The sequence below is a fragment of the Acinonyx jubatus genome, chromosome X, assembly GCF_027475565.1.
Source record: "Acinonyx jubatus isolate Ajub_Pintada_27869175 chromosome X, VMU_Ajub_asm_v1.0, whole genome shotgun sequence".
Classification (NCBI taxonomy): domain Eukaryota; kingdom Metazoa; phylum Chordata; class Mammalia; order Carnivora; family Felidae; genus Acinonyx; species Acinonyx jubatus.
In genome coordinates, this window is record NC_069389.1 from 42,869,098 (window position 1) to 42,886,103 (window position 17,006).

The 17,006-nt window shown below is 38.7% G+C and overlaps 1 protein-coding gene across 1 annotated transcript in view; it reads right to left on the reverse strand.

The window, feature by feature from the left end:
- Positions 1 to 17,006, reverse strand: part of DGKK (diacylglycerol kinase kappa) — a 156,367-nt gene that overhangs the window by 67,859 nt on the left and 71,502 nt on the right. Inside the window, exons 5-7 of the mRNA XM_053202325.1 lie at positions 4,015 to 4,150; positions 3,435 to 3,541; positions 2,987 to 3,109 (exon numbers count right to left, since the gene is read on the reverse strand). Of these exons, the coding sequence (XP_053058300.1) occupies positions 2,987 to 3,109; positions 3,435 to 3,541; positions 4,015 to 4,150 (366 nt within the window). The remainder of the gene's footprint in view (positions 1 to 2,986; positions 3,110 to 3,434; positions 3,542 to 4,014; positions 4,151 to 17,006) is intronic.

A 17,006-nucleotide genomic window follows, 5' to 3' on the forward strand; every position in this document is an offset into this window, starting at 1 on the left:
AGAGAGAGGGAGACACAGAATCGGAAACAGGCTCCAGGCTCCGAGCCATCAGCCCAGAGCCTGACGCGGGGCTCGAACTCACGGACCGCGAGATCGTGACCTGGCTGAAGTCGGACGCTCAACCGACTGCGCCACCCAGGCGCCCCTAGATTTTTTTTCAAGTTAGTGTTTTAATTGTCTTTGGGTAAATACCCAGAAGTGTAATCACACTTTTTTGTTTTTACTTTTGTTTCCTTTGTTTTTGGTATTAAATACAAAAAATCATCACCAAGACAAATATCTTATTGCTTATGTTATCTTCTAGGAATTTTATGGTTCCAGGTCTTATGTTCAAGTCTTTAATCTATTTTGAGTTAATTCTTTGTGAATAATGTAAAATAGTGGTCTGGTTTTATTCTTTTACATGTGGATCAGTTTTCCAGCACTATTGAAAAGACTGTCCTTTCCCTGTTGTATATTCTTGGCTCCTTTGTCATAAATTAATTGACCATATATGCATGGGTTTCTTTCTGGTTCTGCATTCGGTTCCATTGATCTATGTGTCTGTTTTTCTACCAGTACCATACTGTTTTGATTACCATAGCTTTGTAATAGAATTTAAAATCAGGGAGCATGATGTCTCCCACTTCTTCCTTTCTCAAGATTGTTTTGGCTATCTGTGGTCTTTTGTGGCTCCATACAAATTTTGAGATTGCTTGTTCTATTTCTGTGAAAAATGCCATTGGAATGTTGATGGAGATTGCATTAGGTCTTTAGATTGCTTTGGGCAGTATGAACATTTTAACAATATTAATTCTTCCAGTCCATGAGCACAGAATATTTTTCCATTCATTTGTCTCTTCTTAATTTTTATATTTTCTTTGTTGAAGTTCTCACTATGTTCATCCATTCTCCTGAGGTTGGTGAGCATTTATGGTCATTATTTTAAACACTTTATCAAGTAAGTAACTCTTCTACATTTCATGAAGGACTTTTTTTTCTGATGTGTTATCTTCTTCTTTTATTTAGAATATATTCTTCTGTTTCTTTATTTTCCTTCATTCTCTGGGTTGGTTTATATCAATTAGATTAAACAGCCACCTCTCAGTCTTGAGAGTGTGGCCTTGTGTAGGGGATGAAACTTATTATTCAACCCTGCCCACCTTTTGGTTGTCTAGTGGCTCCTAGTAGTTGAGAGTGTGCCAAAACATGTCACTGTCCCAAAGGTGGGGATTTTAATCAGTACCTAGTTCGAGTGATTGGAAGCCAGACCCTTAAATAGCAGCTTTTAAAGTATGCAACTATATATAATCCTGTGGGACTGCAGGCATAAGGCCCATGGCCACCAGAGCTGGGAGACCTAGAGGTGCTTCCTGTATGGCAGTTGCAAATATTGGTGTGCCAGACAAGTGTACAAGCTCCTTTTTGGGTGATAGTGGCAACCTGGAGCAAGTCAGAAGGAAAGCACAAAGATAGCATCCACTGGATTTCATCCTGAGATAACACCTTATTAGGCCCCTAGATGTGTGCCAGACCAGAAGCCTGCCTTTGAGGCTGAAGCTGGACAAATAGGCCTCTTTTCAGTCTGTTGTCTGTGCTGTGCCCTGTTTATGGTAGTGGGCCAGGAACCCTCTCTCCATTTGTCACAGTCCTATAGGACCCAGTAATGCAAGTCTTGCTGGCCAGCAGAACCAGGAAATAAAGGGGATCACCTGGGCAGCAGCTGTGAAAAGCCAACATACCAGATGCATGTAAAAGTTCCCCCCTGGGAGATACTGGTACTCCGGAGTGTGGCAGAGAGAGAGTGCCAATGTGGTGCTTATCCTCCTAGGTCTCTAAAATGTATTACGGTACACTCTTAGATATGTGTTCAATTAGAAGCCTGCTCCTCAGGCCATAATTATGAAGATATGGTAAGAGTCCTCTTATACAGTAACACTGGGATCCTCAGATTGTTGCTTCTTGCTCTATCCTGGGTGTGGTAGCTGGGTAAGAACTCTTTCTCCATTAGTTACAGTTCTTGGGACCTATACTCACTGGTCACCAGATCCACGTGATCTAGAGTTGTCCCCTGGGGACAGCTGCAAAACTTGGGGTGCCTGATGGGGATACAAGCTCCTTTCCAGGAGAAACTTATGGCCTGGAGCAAGGTAGAGGGATCCAGAGTCTTCTAAAAAGAAGCTCAGGCATTAGTTTCTTCTTGCCTAGAATAATCAGTTTCACAGGAGCATCTAAAATCTAAACGGTCTAGGTAAGTGTTTCTCAACATTGGCACTATTGATATTTTGGGTCAGATAGATTTTTTGTGTTGCCTTGTGCATTATGGGAGGTTTAGCAACTCCCCAAGTTGTAACAATAAAAAATGCCTGCAGACATTGTCAAATGTCTCCTGTAAGTGGGACAAAATCACCCCCAGTTAAGAACAATTGGTATAGAGGAATGGTAGTGTTGTAGTTAAGAATATGGTTTTGCAGAATTATATATGAATCAAGACTCTTTTTGCTTACTGGCTGCATGACCTTGAGCAAATCACTTCATTTTTCTGAACCTCACTTTCCTCATCTGTAAATGGGGACAATGAGGCCCTGTTTAGGGTTGTTGTAGGGATTAAATGAGATCAGGTACACAAAACACTTAGTAAATAGTGGCAATAGTAGTATGTTAATATTATTAACCATTATTAATTAACAAAGATTACAAGTTCCCAGAAAATGGTGAATGAAGAAAGGAGGTTTCTTAAGGATAGACTCAGAACTTATTTTTTTTTTTAGTTGCCTGTCCTGTCATAACAGAGTTAAGATTTTCCCATTTACTAGTAGACCTCACTAGCAAGTCTTTCTCTTCAAGACTCTGTAGCCAGATCTGGAAAGGCTAACTACTGAGCTCTATACTATGTAATCTGCATAATATATTTGGGGTAAGGGTCTCTTAGATTTCTATGTGGAGTTAGCTTAACTCCACCCCCTCTCTAGAAGTCAAGTTCTCAAGGAGACGAGAAGTGTCTTACCATAGAATTACACCAGAGACATCGGAAGTCTTGAAGTCTTTGGTAACTGCCACAGTTCTCATGACATACTGCACACTGAGAACTGACAGATATATTTCCTTCTACCCACTGATGAGGCATAGTCTTCTGAAAGGTAAATAAAAAGATAAGAGATAGAAGTTAGAGATATAAAAGAGAGAAAGGGCCAGCTGGAGTAACTATGCTACCCCATGAGGGACATTAAGTGACCCCAACAAGGTTCTTCATGGTCTTGCCCTCCCCACTCCAATGCTAGCAAATGATGACAGCTGGATGTGGGGGCTTTCATTCTTCTAGATTGGCTGGATTGTAAGCCTAAGGAGGAAGTCTACTTGGGTTGTATGTAACGAGAAGTCTTCGTTCCCCTGTGTGTCCTGGTTAAAGGGGAGATGGGAAAGAGTGGCTGTAAGAGAAGATGGCTGGTACTTACTACTTCATCTGCAGGCATGAGAAGGTCATCAGTGATAGACAAAGTATTCCATTTACAGTCTTTGATTGCTCTCAAAGCACATAATTTGTGAGACTTCACTTTGCACACTATGATAAAAGGAGGAGAAAAGATGGATGTGAATCTGGTGAAAATGAAGATTCTAAAGCCCTTCCCTAATCTCTCTGAAAGTTAGAACCTAGGTGAATCTAAATAGTTCTGACCAACCTCCAAAGGCCTGATTCTCATATGATCTAGTTCCTTTTTATTCTTATGGACTAAATTTTCTACTTATCTGATTTGAATGGAAATTGATGGCAAGAATGAGGTGATTTCTGTTTTTCCAATTCTTGTGACCATGTTGTCCAATCTTATCAGATCCAACCCTCCATTTTAGTTCATGAGAATTCCCCCCTTTGCCAGCTTCTTTCCATCTCTTTTCTTTAGTCTGTTAAGTGTCAGAATTAACCTTACATTAGAGTCAGTGACTTAGTGTGAGTCAGTGACACTAAAGCCGCATGAACTCCTTTACCCCTATCTCTACCCACTGGACTCCATTTCCTAAAGTAATCAGAAAAGGTACCTTCGCAGATTATAACATTTCTAGATAAGGCAGGAATGCTCTCCCGACAGACATTGCAGTGCTGGGTCCGGTGGCTGTGGCTGGAGTACCAATAGTGCATTCCAACAAGGAAAGGGTTGTTTTCTGCTGCAGGTATCTAAAATAAGTCAAAGAGAAGAAAGAATAGAGTTAAGGAAGACATGTTAGGGAAGGCCAGAAAATCTGCTCCTAAGGCTGAAAGGGCCACGTAGGTGTCAGAGCATGTGAAGAGGAAAACCAAATATTGGAGCCAATACCTAACAAATCTCCCACCTCCAATTTTTTCCCTCAGTAGTTTTGGAAAGGGAAAAAGAATAAGGGGGTAGATCCTGCAATTGGAGCTGGGTACAGGAACAATGATATCTAAACCACTGTGTTGGTTTAGTCTAAGCAAAATTAGTTCTGTTAGTCTTGGCTGTGGTTCTCTTTGAGTAGTCAGGAAAAGGAGGTAGTTACCTAGAAATACAGTGATAATCCAAGTCATCTTGCCAAGCAAGAAAGGGAGATGGCAGGGCTCTGTGACTCTGGGGTAAGGAATGCTTTAACTACCTCCTGGAGACATACATTCTCCTTCCTGGCCTTGCTGCTGCCACGTAATCAGAGCACTGCATTACCTGGACAATAGTTTCATCTCAGGGGTTTCTTACCCAAGATTTTTTTTTCTGAATGCCACGCTCTGACTACCTATAGCAGTTTCCTGTTTAATCAATTTAATTAATTCAAAATTCATTAAACAAATATTTACTGAGTAACTACTATGTGCTTAGCACCTTTCAAGGCATTGGAGCTATAAGAACAAGACAAAGACCCTGCCCTCATGAAATTATATTCTATTTGGGGTCCTCTCTCATGGTATTAAACTTGACATTTGCTGTTAACCAGTCTATAAATGCTGCATTTGTTTATCACAGCCTGACTCTCATGACTATGGGGAAGGCAGAGGGTATATCAGCAACTAGTTTGGGGGTTAAAAGGAGAAAGGAAGTGGTGGGCACCAAACACTCTCATTTGTTCTGGGTGTGCATTCCATGGGACTCTTCCACTTTTCTCACTCCTCTGAATGTCTGATTTGTTCCTTTTCTGCACTCCTGTTGAGTGTAGACATAGGTGTACACATTTAGCTTTTTATTCTTGACAATAAGTAATGGACTATATTTATATAATATAACGGGTTGGTGTGTAAAGGCATAACAAGACTGTAAAAAGAGATATATACTCTCCCTTATCCCAGCTTATAGAGGTCCATTAGAGACACACACAGAGAGAGAATGAGAGAGAGAGAGAGAGAGAGAGAGAGAGAGCTATTGAGGGTTCTAGCACATTAAATATTCAGCCTTGATCAGTTTACAGGAATTAACCATCTAAACCATAGCCTACACATGGCACTCTATGATCCCTCCTTACCCCTTCTGGTATGCTGGATATGTGCTAAGCTGTTGTTGAATTGACCAGGAAGCTTCTGGAAGGAAAAGCTACTTTGATGAGCTAAAGGCTTACCTGGCCTGGGATCACTTTGTGATTGCAATGTTTCTTGCATGCTTAGATCCTGACAAGGCTCTAAGAAGATCAGAGTAGATGGCTAAGAGTCCTGAGGAAGTGACATAGTCTTGGCTTTGGAAGTCTGAGCTCCCAGCACCTTTCTACTTACCACGAAATTATAACTCTACCAGTATGTTCCTTCCTTCCAATATCTTTCCCTTCTCCAATAATTACTAAAAGCCAAATTTGTGTCATCTATGAAGCTGGACACTGGAGACACAGAGATAAATGATCTAAACTTCTTGCCTCCAGGGAGCTCATAGTCTAGTAGAGCAAACAACTTCCTAAACAGATCATTTCATTACAGAGTGACAAGTGAGCTCTCCTAGAATGTGCAAGGCTTAGTCCATTTAAGAATTATTAAGTAAAATGTCACCAGAATTTGAAGATTTGGAAAATTATTACCCTATGTTTATTGCAAACCATAAGAAACTGTGCTCTGGAGAGAACACAAAGAGTGTGGCCAGACAAACTTTTGCTGGAGGGATTAGATGTGTGACACATGGATCCAATAAACTATCTCAGCAGAAACATTGCCAGCTTGGACTGAAGGATCAGATATGGGACCAAATGAAGAAAGGCTGTCAGACTTTGGGGATTCTACAGGCAGAAAATAGGCTGATAGAGTTACTTGGCTGTGAATATGTGTTATTCTTCAAGAAAATGTAAGAAAGACTCCACGTGGGCTCAGAGGTAAGCAGGGATGTTGAGAGTGGCTCAGAGGCCAGAGGTGCTGCCCCTACCACCATAGATCCAGAGAGGGCTGGCCTGGAAGTAGGCCACTGTCCTCTGGACCCAGAGAGTTGGGCCACTTCCTTGGTTAGAGAGGGTGGCTGCCACCCCTGTGGGATTGAGAGAATGGGGCCAGAGGAAAGAATATCAAGTCACCAGAGAATTATTCTGAGGCCTGGAAACCTAACAGAATTTGCTCTGCTGGGTTGTCAGTTTGCTCTAGACCAGCAACCCTTTTATTTCTTCCATTTCCTCTCTTTCAGAATGGGAATGTCTATTCTATGCCTGTCTTAACACTGTATTTTGGAGAGAAATAACTTGTTTTCTAGGTTTTACAAGTCCACAAATAGGAAAATTTCCCCAATTGGGCCATACCAAAAGTCTCATTCATACGTGATTTAGATTATGTAGAAGGTAAGGTTTAGAGTTAAGAGTTAATGCTGGAATGGGTTAAGACTTTGGGGGATGCCAGGAGGGGGTGGATGTATTTTGAATATAGGAAGGATATAAGTTTTGGGGGGATGAGGGCAGAGGACAAACTCTTATGGTTGAATTGTATTTCCCCCAAAATATGTCAAGTCCTATTTCTCAGTGCCTGTGAATATGACCTTATTTGGAAATAGGGTCTTTGCAGATATAGTTAATTTAAAGAGGCTATACTAGATTAGACCACACATAGCCCTAATCCAATGACTGGTGTCCTTATAAGAAGAGGAAAATTTGGACACAACCACGCACATAGAAAAGAGTACCACGTGAAGATACAGGGCATGTAGACTCAGAGGGTAAAACCATGTGATGATGGAAGCAGAGATTGGAGTAATATGTTTAACAATACAAGGAATGTCTGCAATAACCAGAAGCTAAGAAGAGACAAAGAAGGATCATCCCCTAGAGACTTCAGAGAGAGCATGGTTCTGCTGACACCTTGGTTTTGGATTTCTAGACTCCAGAACTGTGAGAGAATAAGTTTCTGTTGTTTTAATTCACCCAGTTTATGGTAATTTGTTATGGCAGTCCTAAGAAACTAATATAGTATATCATTACAGGCTTCTCCAGTAGTTGGCGCAGATTAAAAATACATTTTGAAGACAGATGAAAAACTGGCATGTATACAAATAACTGATCTCTGGATGCTAAGGAGGACAGTTTAACTTAAGGCTTTCAGTGCATGGGTGTTGGATTTTGTGCTTGATTTTTTTATCCCCTCAAAAATATTTAGGTGAATTACATTTGTGCAGAGACCATCGCTCCAATCATATTTTTTGCTCTTTTAGGGCAGCTAAGGCTATTTCCTCCATCTACTGAATCTCTCTCAGCATAATCCAGAACCCAGATAAGCACAGTAATTATTTTTCTATTAAAGAAGTTCTTGTTAGTCCAGGCTTTTTGTAAACTCTACAGCACTATCCAAATAACATTACTTATCTGAAAAGTGCTTAATAATCTCAAATGAAATATCTCATAAAACACAAAATCTTCTAAAGATGTATTTTCTTAAAGGAATCTTGTTTGGGATGGCTTATGTGATGAAAGGCTATGTTTAGATATAACGGAATCTGTGATTTGTGCTGTAACTTGAACTCAATTGCTTTGTTATTTCAAGGATTAGTAACTACAAAATGTTAGGGCTTCCAGGTTAGCCATTGGTAGCATAACCATATCATCCAAATCAGGACACTTTAACAGTAAAAGGGAAGGCTATTAGTAATTATGCTGGGATAATAAGTGTAAACTGTGTTCATCCTGAGTATGCATGAGCTAGACAATCATTTAGTCAACTTGAATTTATTTGTTGATCTACACAGTCTAGTTGTCTGGCTTAGTGCCACTAAGGTGTCTATCAGACTACCCCATAATCACAAGTGGTGGGGACTAGGAGAGAGAATGAAGATAATTAATTAGCCAGAATTTAAGATGTCCTTCCAAGAGCATGGATTAAGAGTTAGGAGATCTGAAATCTCAATTTTTCAACAGTAAACTGTGACTTTAGGCAAGACAACTGAACTCCGAAGTTCAGTTTTCTCATCTGCTTAATTAAATCTTAGAATCATAAGGTTCTGAAATTGAAATGAATGTTAGAATTCATCTAGTCTACCTATCAGAAAAAAGACTAATTTTTGCTTTAAACTGAATTTTAAAAATTGAGGTGTATTTGACGATTAAAAATTATATATTTTAATTTAATTTGATGATCTGATACAAACACACACACACACCCAAAGTCAAACTAATTAACATATCTATCACCTCAGATAGTTACCACTTTCTTTCCTTCTATGTTTGTGTGTGTGTTGGGAACACTTAAGATCTTCCCTCTTAGAAAATTTTAGTATACAATGAATGTTACTTAAACACATTGTTGTACATTAGATCTCCAGAACTTATTCTTCCTGCATAACTGAAACTTTGTACCCCTTAACCAACATCTCATTTCTCTTTCTCCTAGCACTTGATAACTACCATTTACTCTTTGCTTCTCTAAATTTGACTATTTTAGATTCCACATATAAGTGAGGTCATGCAGTATTTGTCTTTCTGTGTCTGGCTTTTTAAATTTAATATAATGTCCTCTAGGTTCATCCATGTTGTTGCAACTTGAAGAATTTCCTTGTGTTTAAAGGCTGAACAATATTCCATTATGTATGTGTGCGCGCGTGTGTGTGTGTGTGTGTGTATATATATATATATATCACATTTTCTTTGTCCATTCATCCACTGAGGGGCATTTAGGTTGTTTTCATATCTTGGTTATTGTAAATGATGCTGAAATAAACATGGGAGTGTTGATATCTCTTTGAGATCTGGATTTCATTTCCATTGGATATATATGCAAAAGTGAGAATGGTGGAACATGAAATAGTTCTATTTTAAAAACAGATGAGCATAAGGTAAGGGAAGCAAAAATAATTTAAAAACAGGGAGGAGGGAGGAGGGGCCAAGATGGCTGAGTAACATGGAAGTTCTCTGCTTCTTTTGTCCCTGAAATTCAGCTAGATCAGCATCAAACCATTTTTGCACACCTAGAAAATTTGTCTGAGGATCAACACAACAATCTGCATAACTTGAGCCACAGAACTCGGCAGTTACATGGCATGGAGAGGTTAACCAGGAGAGAGAGAAGCCATGGAGAGTAGGGAGCAGTATTTGTGAAGACAGGACACAGAAAGTGGGGAGAGTACAGGAAAAGCACTCCCCCCAAAAGTGGCTGGAGAGAAAAACAAAGAGTGGAAGCACTACAATTGCCTGAACAAGAAAGGGAGAAAGGAGAGGGTTTCAATATCATGTAAACAGGGCAGAGAAGCTTTGGAAATTCTGCAGCCCAATACCTGGCAGTGCTCTGGTGGAAAGGGCAAATCCCCAGGAGCTGGCAGTGAGGTCTGAGGGGTCTGCAGGTCACACAAGGAGAAGTGGTTCCCCTGCTACCCTGCTAGGAAGGCATTTGGTAGGCCTCCTCACAGGCATAGGTCCCAGTGGACCCCAGAGAACACAATTGCTGGTACTGGAACAAAGATGGCAGGGTATGCTGAAACCTTATGTGGGTTGTGTGCTGTGATTTACCATAATCCCTGAAACGCTGCAGCTATGAGATTGCACGAACTTATTCTGGGGCAAGCCAGCATCCAGTCACAACCTCTGAACCTCTGCCACAGCATGGTTATGTGAACATTCCCAGGGGGCAAGCCAGCATCTGGCCACTGCTTGGAGAGGCCCTCCCCCAAAGGGTATGAGTGGATCCAAGCCGCAGTGCCCTCAGAAGTGAGGGGTTTGGAAACACAACCCCATCTGAGATAAAATTAGGGAGGGGGGTGCCACTTGGCAGGCTGACATCTTGGACTCAGGCAGTGTAGAAGCAGGGAGTGGAAGGAAGCTGGAGACAAACGAGGGGTGTGTAATGGCCAGTTGGTGAGAGCACAGAATTCTGAAGGTAGAAGGTAGAGCCTGGGAAGCTGGGTGATGCCATTTTTACTTCTCCTGTGCATGAATGCGTGCGTGTGCACAGACACACACACACACACAAATGCATGCATGCCACACCAATCCACCCCATTAAGCTAAGCAGTGCCACCTAGTGGAAAATGGAGCCATTACACCAAGCCCTGTCCAACTGCACCAACCAAGCCCCAGAGGACAACCACAAGTCTCTCTGCCTGATTAGTGTACAGACTATAAAGTGCTTCATATATGACTTCTAGGGAAAACGGGATGTAATTTTATTCAAATTTCATTCTGTATACTGGTCCATCTATTTGAGGGTTTTTTTGTTGGTTTTGTATTTTCTTTTCCTTTTTTTCTTTTCTTTTTTCATGAATATGGAAAGATAAAAATTTTTTAGTTTATGTTTCTATTCAAAAATTTGTTTTAATTTTTTACTTTATTTTTTTGGAATTTTATCTCTATTTTATCTATATTAATTAATTTCATTCTATTTAATTGTATACATTTCCTTAATTTTTAAACATTTTCTTTCTTTTTTTCTTTTTATATTCTTTTCTTTTCCTTTTTCTCTATTCTAGCAAGCTTCTTTCAACAACCAGAACAAAACATACCTAGGATCTAGCTTCCATTATTTGACTTTTTTTGTGTTCTTTTTAATCTTTTTAATTTTCTTTTTAAAAATTTTATTCATTCTTTTTCTTTATCCAAAATGATGAAAAGAAGGAATTCACCCCAAAAGACAGAACAGGAAGAAATGACAGCCAAGGACTTAACCAAAAGAGATATATAAGCAAGATGTCTGAACTAAAATTTAGAATCACGAAATTAAGAATACAAGCTGGGGTTGAAAAAAGCATAGAATCCCTTTCTGCAGAGATAAAAGAAGGAAAATCTACTCAGGACAAAATTAAAAATGCTATAACTGAGATGCAGTCTTGAACGAATGCAGCAAGGATGAGTGAGGCAGAGCAGTGAATCAGCAATATAGAAGACAAACTTATGAAGAATAATGAAACAGAAAAAAAAAAGAAGGAGACTAAGGCAAAAGAGCACGATTTAAGAATCAGAGAACTCAGTGACTCATTAAAAAGGAATAACATCCAAATCATAAGAGTCCCAGAAGATGAAGAGAGAGAACAAGGGTCAGAAGGTTTATGCAAGCAAATTATAGTGGAAACTTTCTTAACCTGGGGAAAGACACAGACATGAAAGTCCAAGAAGTGTAGAGAACTCCCATTAGATTCAACAAAAAATGACAATCACCAAGGCATATCATACTCAAATTCACAAAATACACAGACAAGGAAAGAATTATGAAAACAGCAAGGTAAAAAAAGTCCTTAACCTATAAGGGAAGACAGATCAGGTCCAGAGCAGACCTGTCCACAGAAACTTGACAAGCCAGAAGGGAATGACGAGATATATTCAGTGTGCTGAATCAGAAAAATATGCAGCCAAGAATTCTTTATCCAGCAAAGCTGTCATTCAAAATAGGAGAGATAAAGAGTTTCCCAGAGAAACAAAAACTACAGGAGTTCATGGCCACTAAACCAGCTTTGCAAGAAATTTTAAGGGGGACTCTCTGAGGGGAGAAAAGATGAAACAAAACAAAAAAGACCAAAAGCAACAAAGACTAGAAAGGCCCAGAGACCATCACCAGAAACTCCAATTCCACAGGAAATACAGTGGTAATAAATACATATCTTTCAGTACTCACTCTAAATGTCAATGGACTAAAGACTCCAATCTTATCCATAGAATGGATATGAAAGCAAGATCCATCTATTGGCTGTTTACAAGAGACCCGTTTTAGATCTAAAGACACCTTTAGATCAAAGTAAGGGGATGGAGAACCATCTATCATGCTAATGGTCATGAAAAGAAAGCCAGAGTAACCATACTTATAGCTGACAATCTGTATTTCAAAATAAAGACCATAACAAGAGATGAAGAAGGGCATTATATCATAATTAAGGTGTCTATCCACCAAGATCTAACAATTATAAACATTTATGCCCCAACGTGTGTCACCCAAATATATCAAACAATTAATCACGAATGTAAAGAAACTCACTGACAAAAATACCATAATAGTAGGGGACTTCCACATCCCATTTATAGCAATGGACATATCACCTAAGCAGAAAATCAACAAGGAAACAATGGCTTTGAATAACACACTGGACCAGATGGACTTAACAGATATGTTCAGAACATTTCATCCTAAAGCACCAGAATACACATTCTTCTCAAGTGTACATGGAACTTTCTCCAGAATAGATCACATACTGGAACACAAGTCACGTCTCAAAAAGTACAAAAAATTGAGAGAATACCATGCATATTTTCACACCACAACACTATGAAACTCGAAATCAACCACAAGAAAAAATTTAGAAAGACAATAAATACTTGGAGATGAAAGAATATCCTACTAAAGAATGAATGGGTTAACCAAGAAGTTAAAGAGAAAATTAAAAACTACATGGAAACCAATGAAAATGATAACACCACAGCCCAAAACCTCTGGGATGAGCAAAGGCGATCATAAGAGGGAAGTATATAGCAATTCAGGCCTTCCTAAAAAAGGAAAAAAGGTCTCAGATACACAACCTAACCTTACATCTTAAAGAGCCAGAAAAAGAGGGGCGCCTGGGTAGCTCGGTCGGTTGAGCATCCAACTTCAGCTCAGGTCATGATCTCACAGTCAGTGGGTTCGAGCCCTGCATCAGAGCCTAGAGCCTGCTTTGGAATCTGTCTCCCTCTCTCTCTGCTCCTCGCCCACTCATGCTCTGTCTGTCTCTCTCAAGAATGAATAAATGTTAAAAAAAAAAAGAGTTGTAGAAAGAACATCAAATAAAACCCCAAACCAGAAGAAGATGGGAAATAAAGATTAGAGCAGAAATCAATGCTATGGAAACCAGAGCCAAACCCAAACCCAAAACAAAACAACAAAAACAACAAACAAAACAAAACCAATCCAAAACAAATCAAAAAACAACAAACAAACAAAAAAAACGTAGAACAGATCAATGAAACCAGGAGCTGGTTCTTTGAAAGAATTAACAAAATTGATAAACCCCTAGCCAGTTCGATCAAAAAGAAAAAGGAAAGGACCCAAATAAATAAAATCAAGAATGAAAGAGGAGAGATCACAACCAACACCACAGAAATACAAATAATGATAAGAGCATATTCTGAGCAATTATATGCCAATGAATTGGGCAATCTGGAAGAAATTGACAAATTCCTAGAAACATATAAACTACCAAAACTGAAACAGGAAGAAATAGAAAATTTGAACAGAACAATAATCAATAAAGAAACTGGATTAATAATCAAAAATCTCCCAAAAAACAAGACTCCAGTGCTGGATGGCTTTCAGGGTAATTCTATCAAATATTTAAAGAATAGTTAACATCTGTTCTTTTGAAGTTGTTCCAAAAAATAGAAATGAAAGGAAAACTTCCAAAGTCATTTTTTGAGGCCAGCACTACCTTGATTCCAGAATCAGACAAAGGCCTCACTTAAAGACAAAGTACAGACCAAATCCCCTGATAGACATGGATGCAAAAATTCTCAACAAGATACTAGCAAACTGCATCCAACAATACATTAAAAGAATTATTCATCACGATCTCTTGGGATTTATACCTGGCACGCAGGGCTGGTTCAATCAATGTGATATATCACATTAATAAAAGAAAGGACAAGAACCACATGATCCTTTCAACAGACACAGGGGAAGCATTTGACAAAATACAGCATTCTTTCTTGATAAAAACCCTCAAAAAGTATGGATAGAAGGATCATACCTCAAGATCATAAAAGCCATATACCAAAGACCCACCACTAATATCATCTTCATTGGGGAAAAACAAAAATTTCCCCCTAAGGTGAGGAACATGACAGGGATATCCATTCTCACCACTGTTATTCAACATAGTATTGGAAATTCTAGCCTCAGTAATCAGACAACACAAAGAAATAAAAGGCATCTAAATCACCAAGAAGGAAATCAAACCTTCACTCTTCACAGATGACATAATACTGTGTATGGAAAACCCAAAAGATTCCAACAAAAAACTGCTAGAACTGATCCATGAATTCAGCAAAGTCTCAGGATATAAAATAAATGTACAGAAATCTGTTGCATTCCTATACACCAATAATGAAACATCAGAAAAGGAAATCAAGGAATCTATCCCATCTACAATTGCACCAAAAACCATAGAATACCTAGGAATAAACCTAACCAAAGAGGTGAAAAACCTATACACTGAAAACTATAGAAAAGTTATGAAAGAAATTGAAGAAGGCACAAAAAAATGGAAAAATATTCCACGCTTATGAATTGGAAGAACAAATATTGTTAAAATGTTGGCACTACCCAAAGGAATCTACATATTCAAGGCAATCCCTATGAAAATAACATCAGCATTCTTCACAGAGCTAGAACAAACAATCCTAAAATTTGTATGGAACCAGAAAAGACCCTGAATAACCAAAAAAAAAAAAAATCCTGGAAAAGAAAACCAAAGCTGGAGGAATCACAATTCCAGACTTCACGATGTACTGCAAAGCTGTAATCATCAAGACAGTATGGTACTGACACAAAAACAGACATCTTGAGCAAAGGAACAGAATAGAGAACCGAGAAATGGACCCACAAACATATAGCCTTTCACAAAGGAGGAAAGAATATTCAATGGAATAAAGACAGTCTCTTCAGCAAATGGTGTTGGGAGAACTGGACAGAGACATGCAGAAGATTGAACCTGGACCACTTACTTATACGCAAAAATAAACTCAAAATGGATGAAAGACCTCAATGTAAGACAGGAAGCCATCAGAATCCTAGAGGAGAAAGCAGGCAAAAACCTCTTTGATCTTGTCTGCAGCAACTTCTTACTCAACATGTCTCCACAGGCAAGGGAAACAAAAGCAAAAATGAATTATTGGGACCTCATCAAGATAAAATCTGCACGGCAAAGGAACTCCAGCAAAACTAAAAGGCAACTGACAGAATGGGAGAAGATATTTGCAAACGACATATCAGATAAAGAGCTAGTATCCAAAATCTATAAAGAACTTATCAAACTCAACACCCAAAAAACAAATAATCCAGTGAAGGAATGTGCAAAAGACATGAATAGATACTTTTCTAAAGAAGACATCCAGATGGCTAAGAGACACATAAAAAATTGCTCAACATCACTTATCATCAGAGAAATATAAATCAAAACCACAATGAGATACCACTTCACAACAGTCAGAGTGGATAATATTAACAACTCAAGCAGTGACAGATACTGGAGAGGATGCAGAGAAAGAGGAACGCTTTTGCATTGCTTGTGGGAATGCAAACTGGTGCCGCCACTCTGGAAAACAGTATGGAGGTTCCTCAAAAAATAAAAAATAGAACTACCATATGGCCAGCAATTGCACTACTAGGTATTTATCCAAAGGATAGAGGTGTGCTGTTTCAAAGGGGCATATGCATCCCAATGTTTATAGCAGTGCTTTCAACAATAGCCAAAGTATGGAAAGAGCCCAATGTCCATCGACAGATGAATGGATAAAGAAGATGTGGTATATATGTACAATGGAGTATTACTTGGCAATCAAAAAAGAATAAAATCTTGCCATTTGCAACAATGTGGATGGAACTAAAGTGTATTATGCTAAGTGAAATTAGTCACATGAAAGACAAATATATGACTTCACTCATATGTATAATTTAAGATACAAAACATATGAACATAAGGGAAGGGAAGCAAAAATAATATAAAAATAGGGAGAGGGACAAAACATAAAAGACTCTTAAATATAAACAACAATCTGAGGGTTGCTGGAGGCATTTTCGGTGGGGGAATGGGCTAAATGGGCAAGGAGCATTAAGGAGGACACTGAATGCTATATACAGGGGATGGATCACTGGATTCTACTTCTGAAATCATTATTGCACTATATGCTAACTGACTTGGATGTAAATTAAAATTAAAAAATAAACAAATAAACAAGCAAGCAAACAAACAACTTGGGGAAAATTTTTTTTGAAGAATATCCATACTGTTTTCCATAGTCAGTGCACCAATTTACATTTTCACCAACAGTGAACAAGGGTTCCCTTTTCTCCCTATCCTCACCAGAATATGTTATCTTTTGTCTTTTTGATAATAGGCATTCTAACTGGGTTGAGATAATATATCATTGTGTTTTTTATTTTAAATTCCAGTATAGTTAACATATAGTATTATAGTAGTCTTAGGTGTACAATATAGTGATTTAAAAATTCCATACATCACCTGGTGCTCATCATGACAAGTGTAATCGTTTTTTTAAAGTTTATTTTATTTATTTTTGAGAGAGAGAGAGAAGAATGAGCAGGGAAGGGAGAGAGAGAGAGAGAGAGACAGGGAGAAGGGAAATCCCAAGCAGGCTCCACACTAAAAGCATGGATCCCGATGTGGAGCTCAATCTCATGAACCGTAAGATCATGACCTGAGCCAAAATCAAGGGTAGGACGCTTAACCAGCTGAGCCACCCAGGCGCCCCATGACAAGTGCAATCCTTAATCCTCATCATAGGGAAGAATGGGTAAAATAGGTAAAATATCATTGTACTTTTGATTTGCATTTTCCTAATGATCAGTTATGTTGAGCAACTTTTCATGTACTTGTTAGCCATTTTTACATCTTCTTTGGAAAAATGTCTATACAGTACCTTTCCACATTTTAAAATCAGAGTTTGTTTTTTTCGGT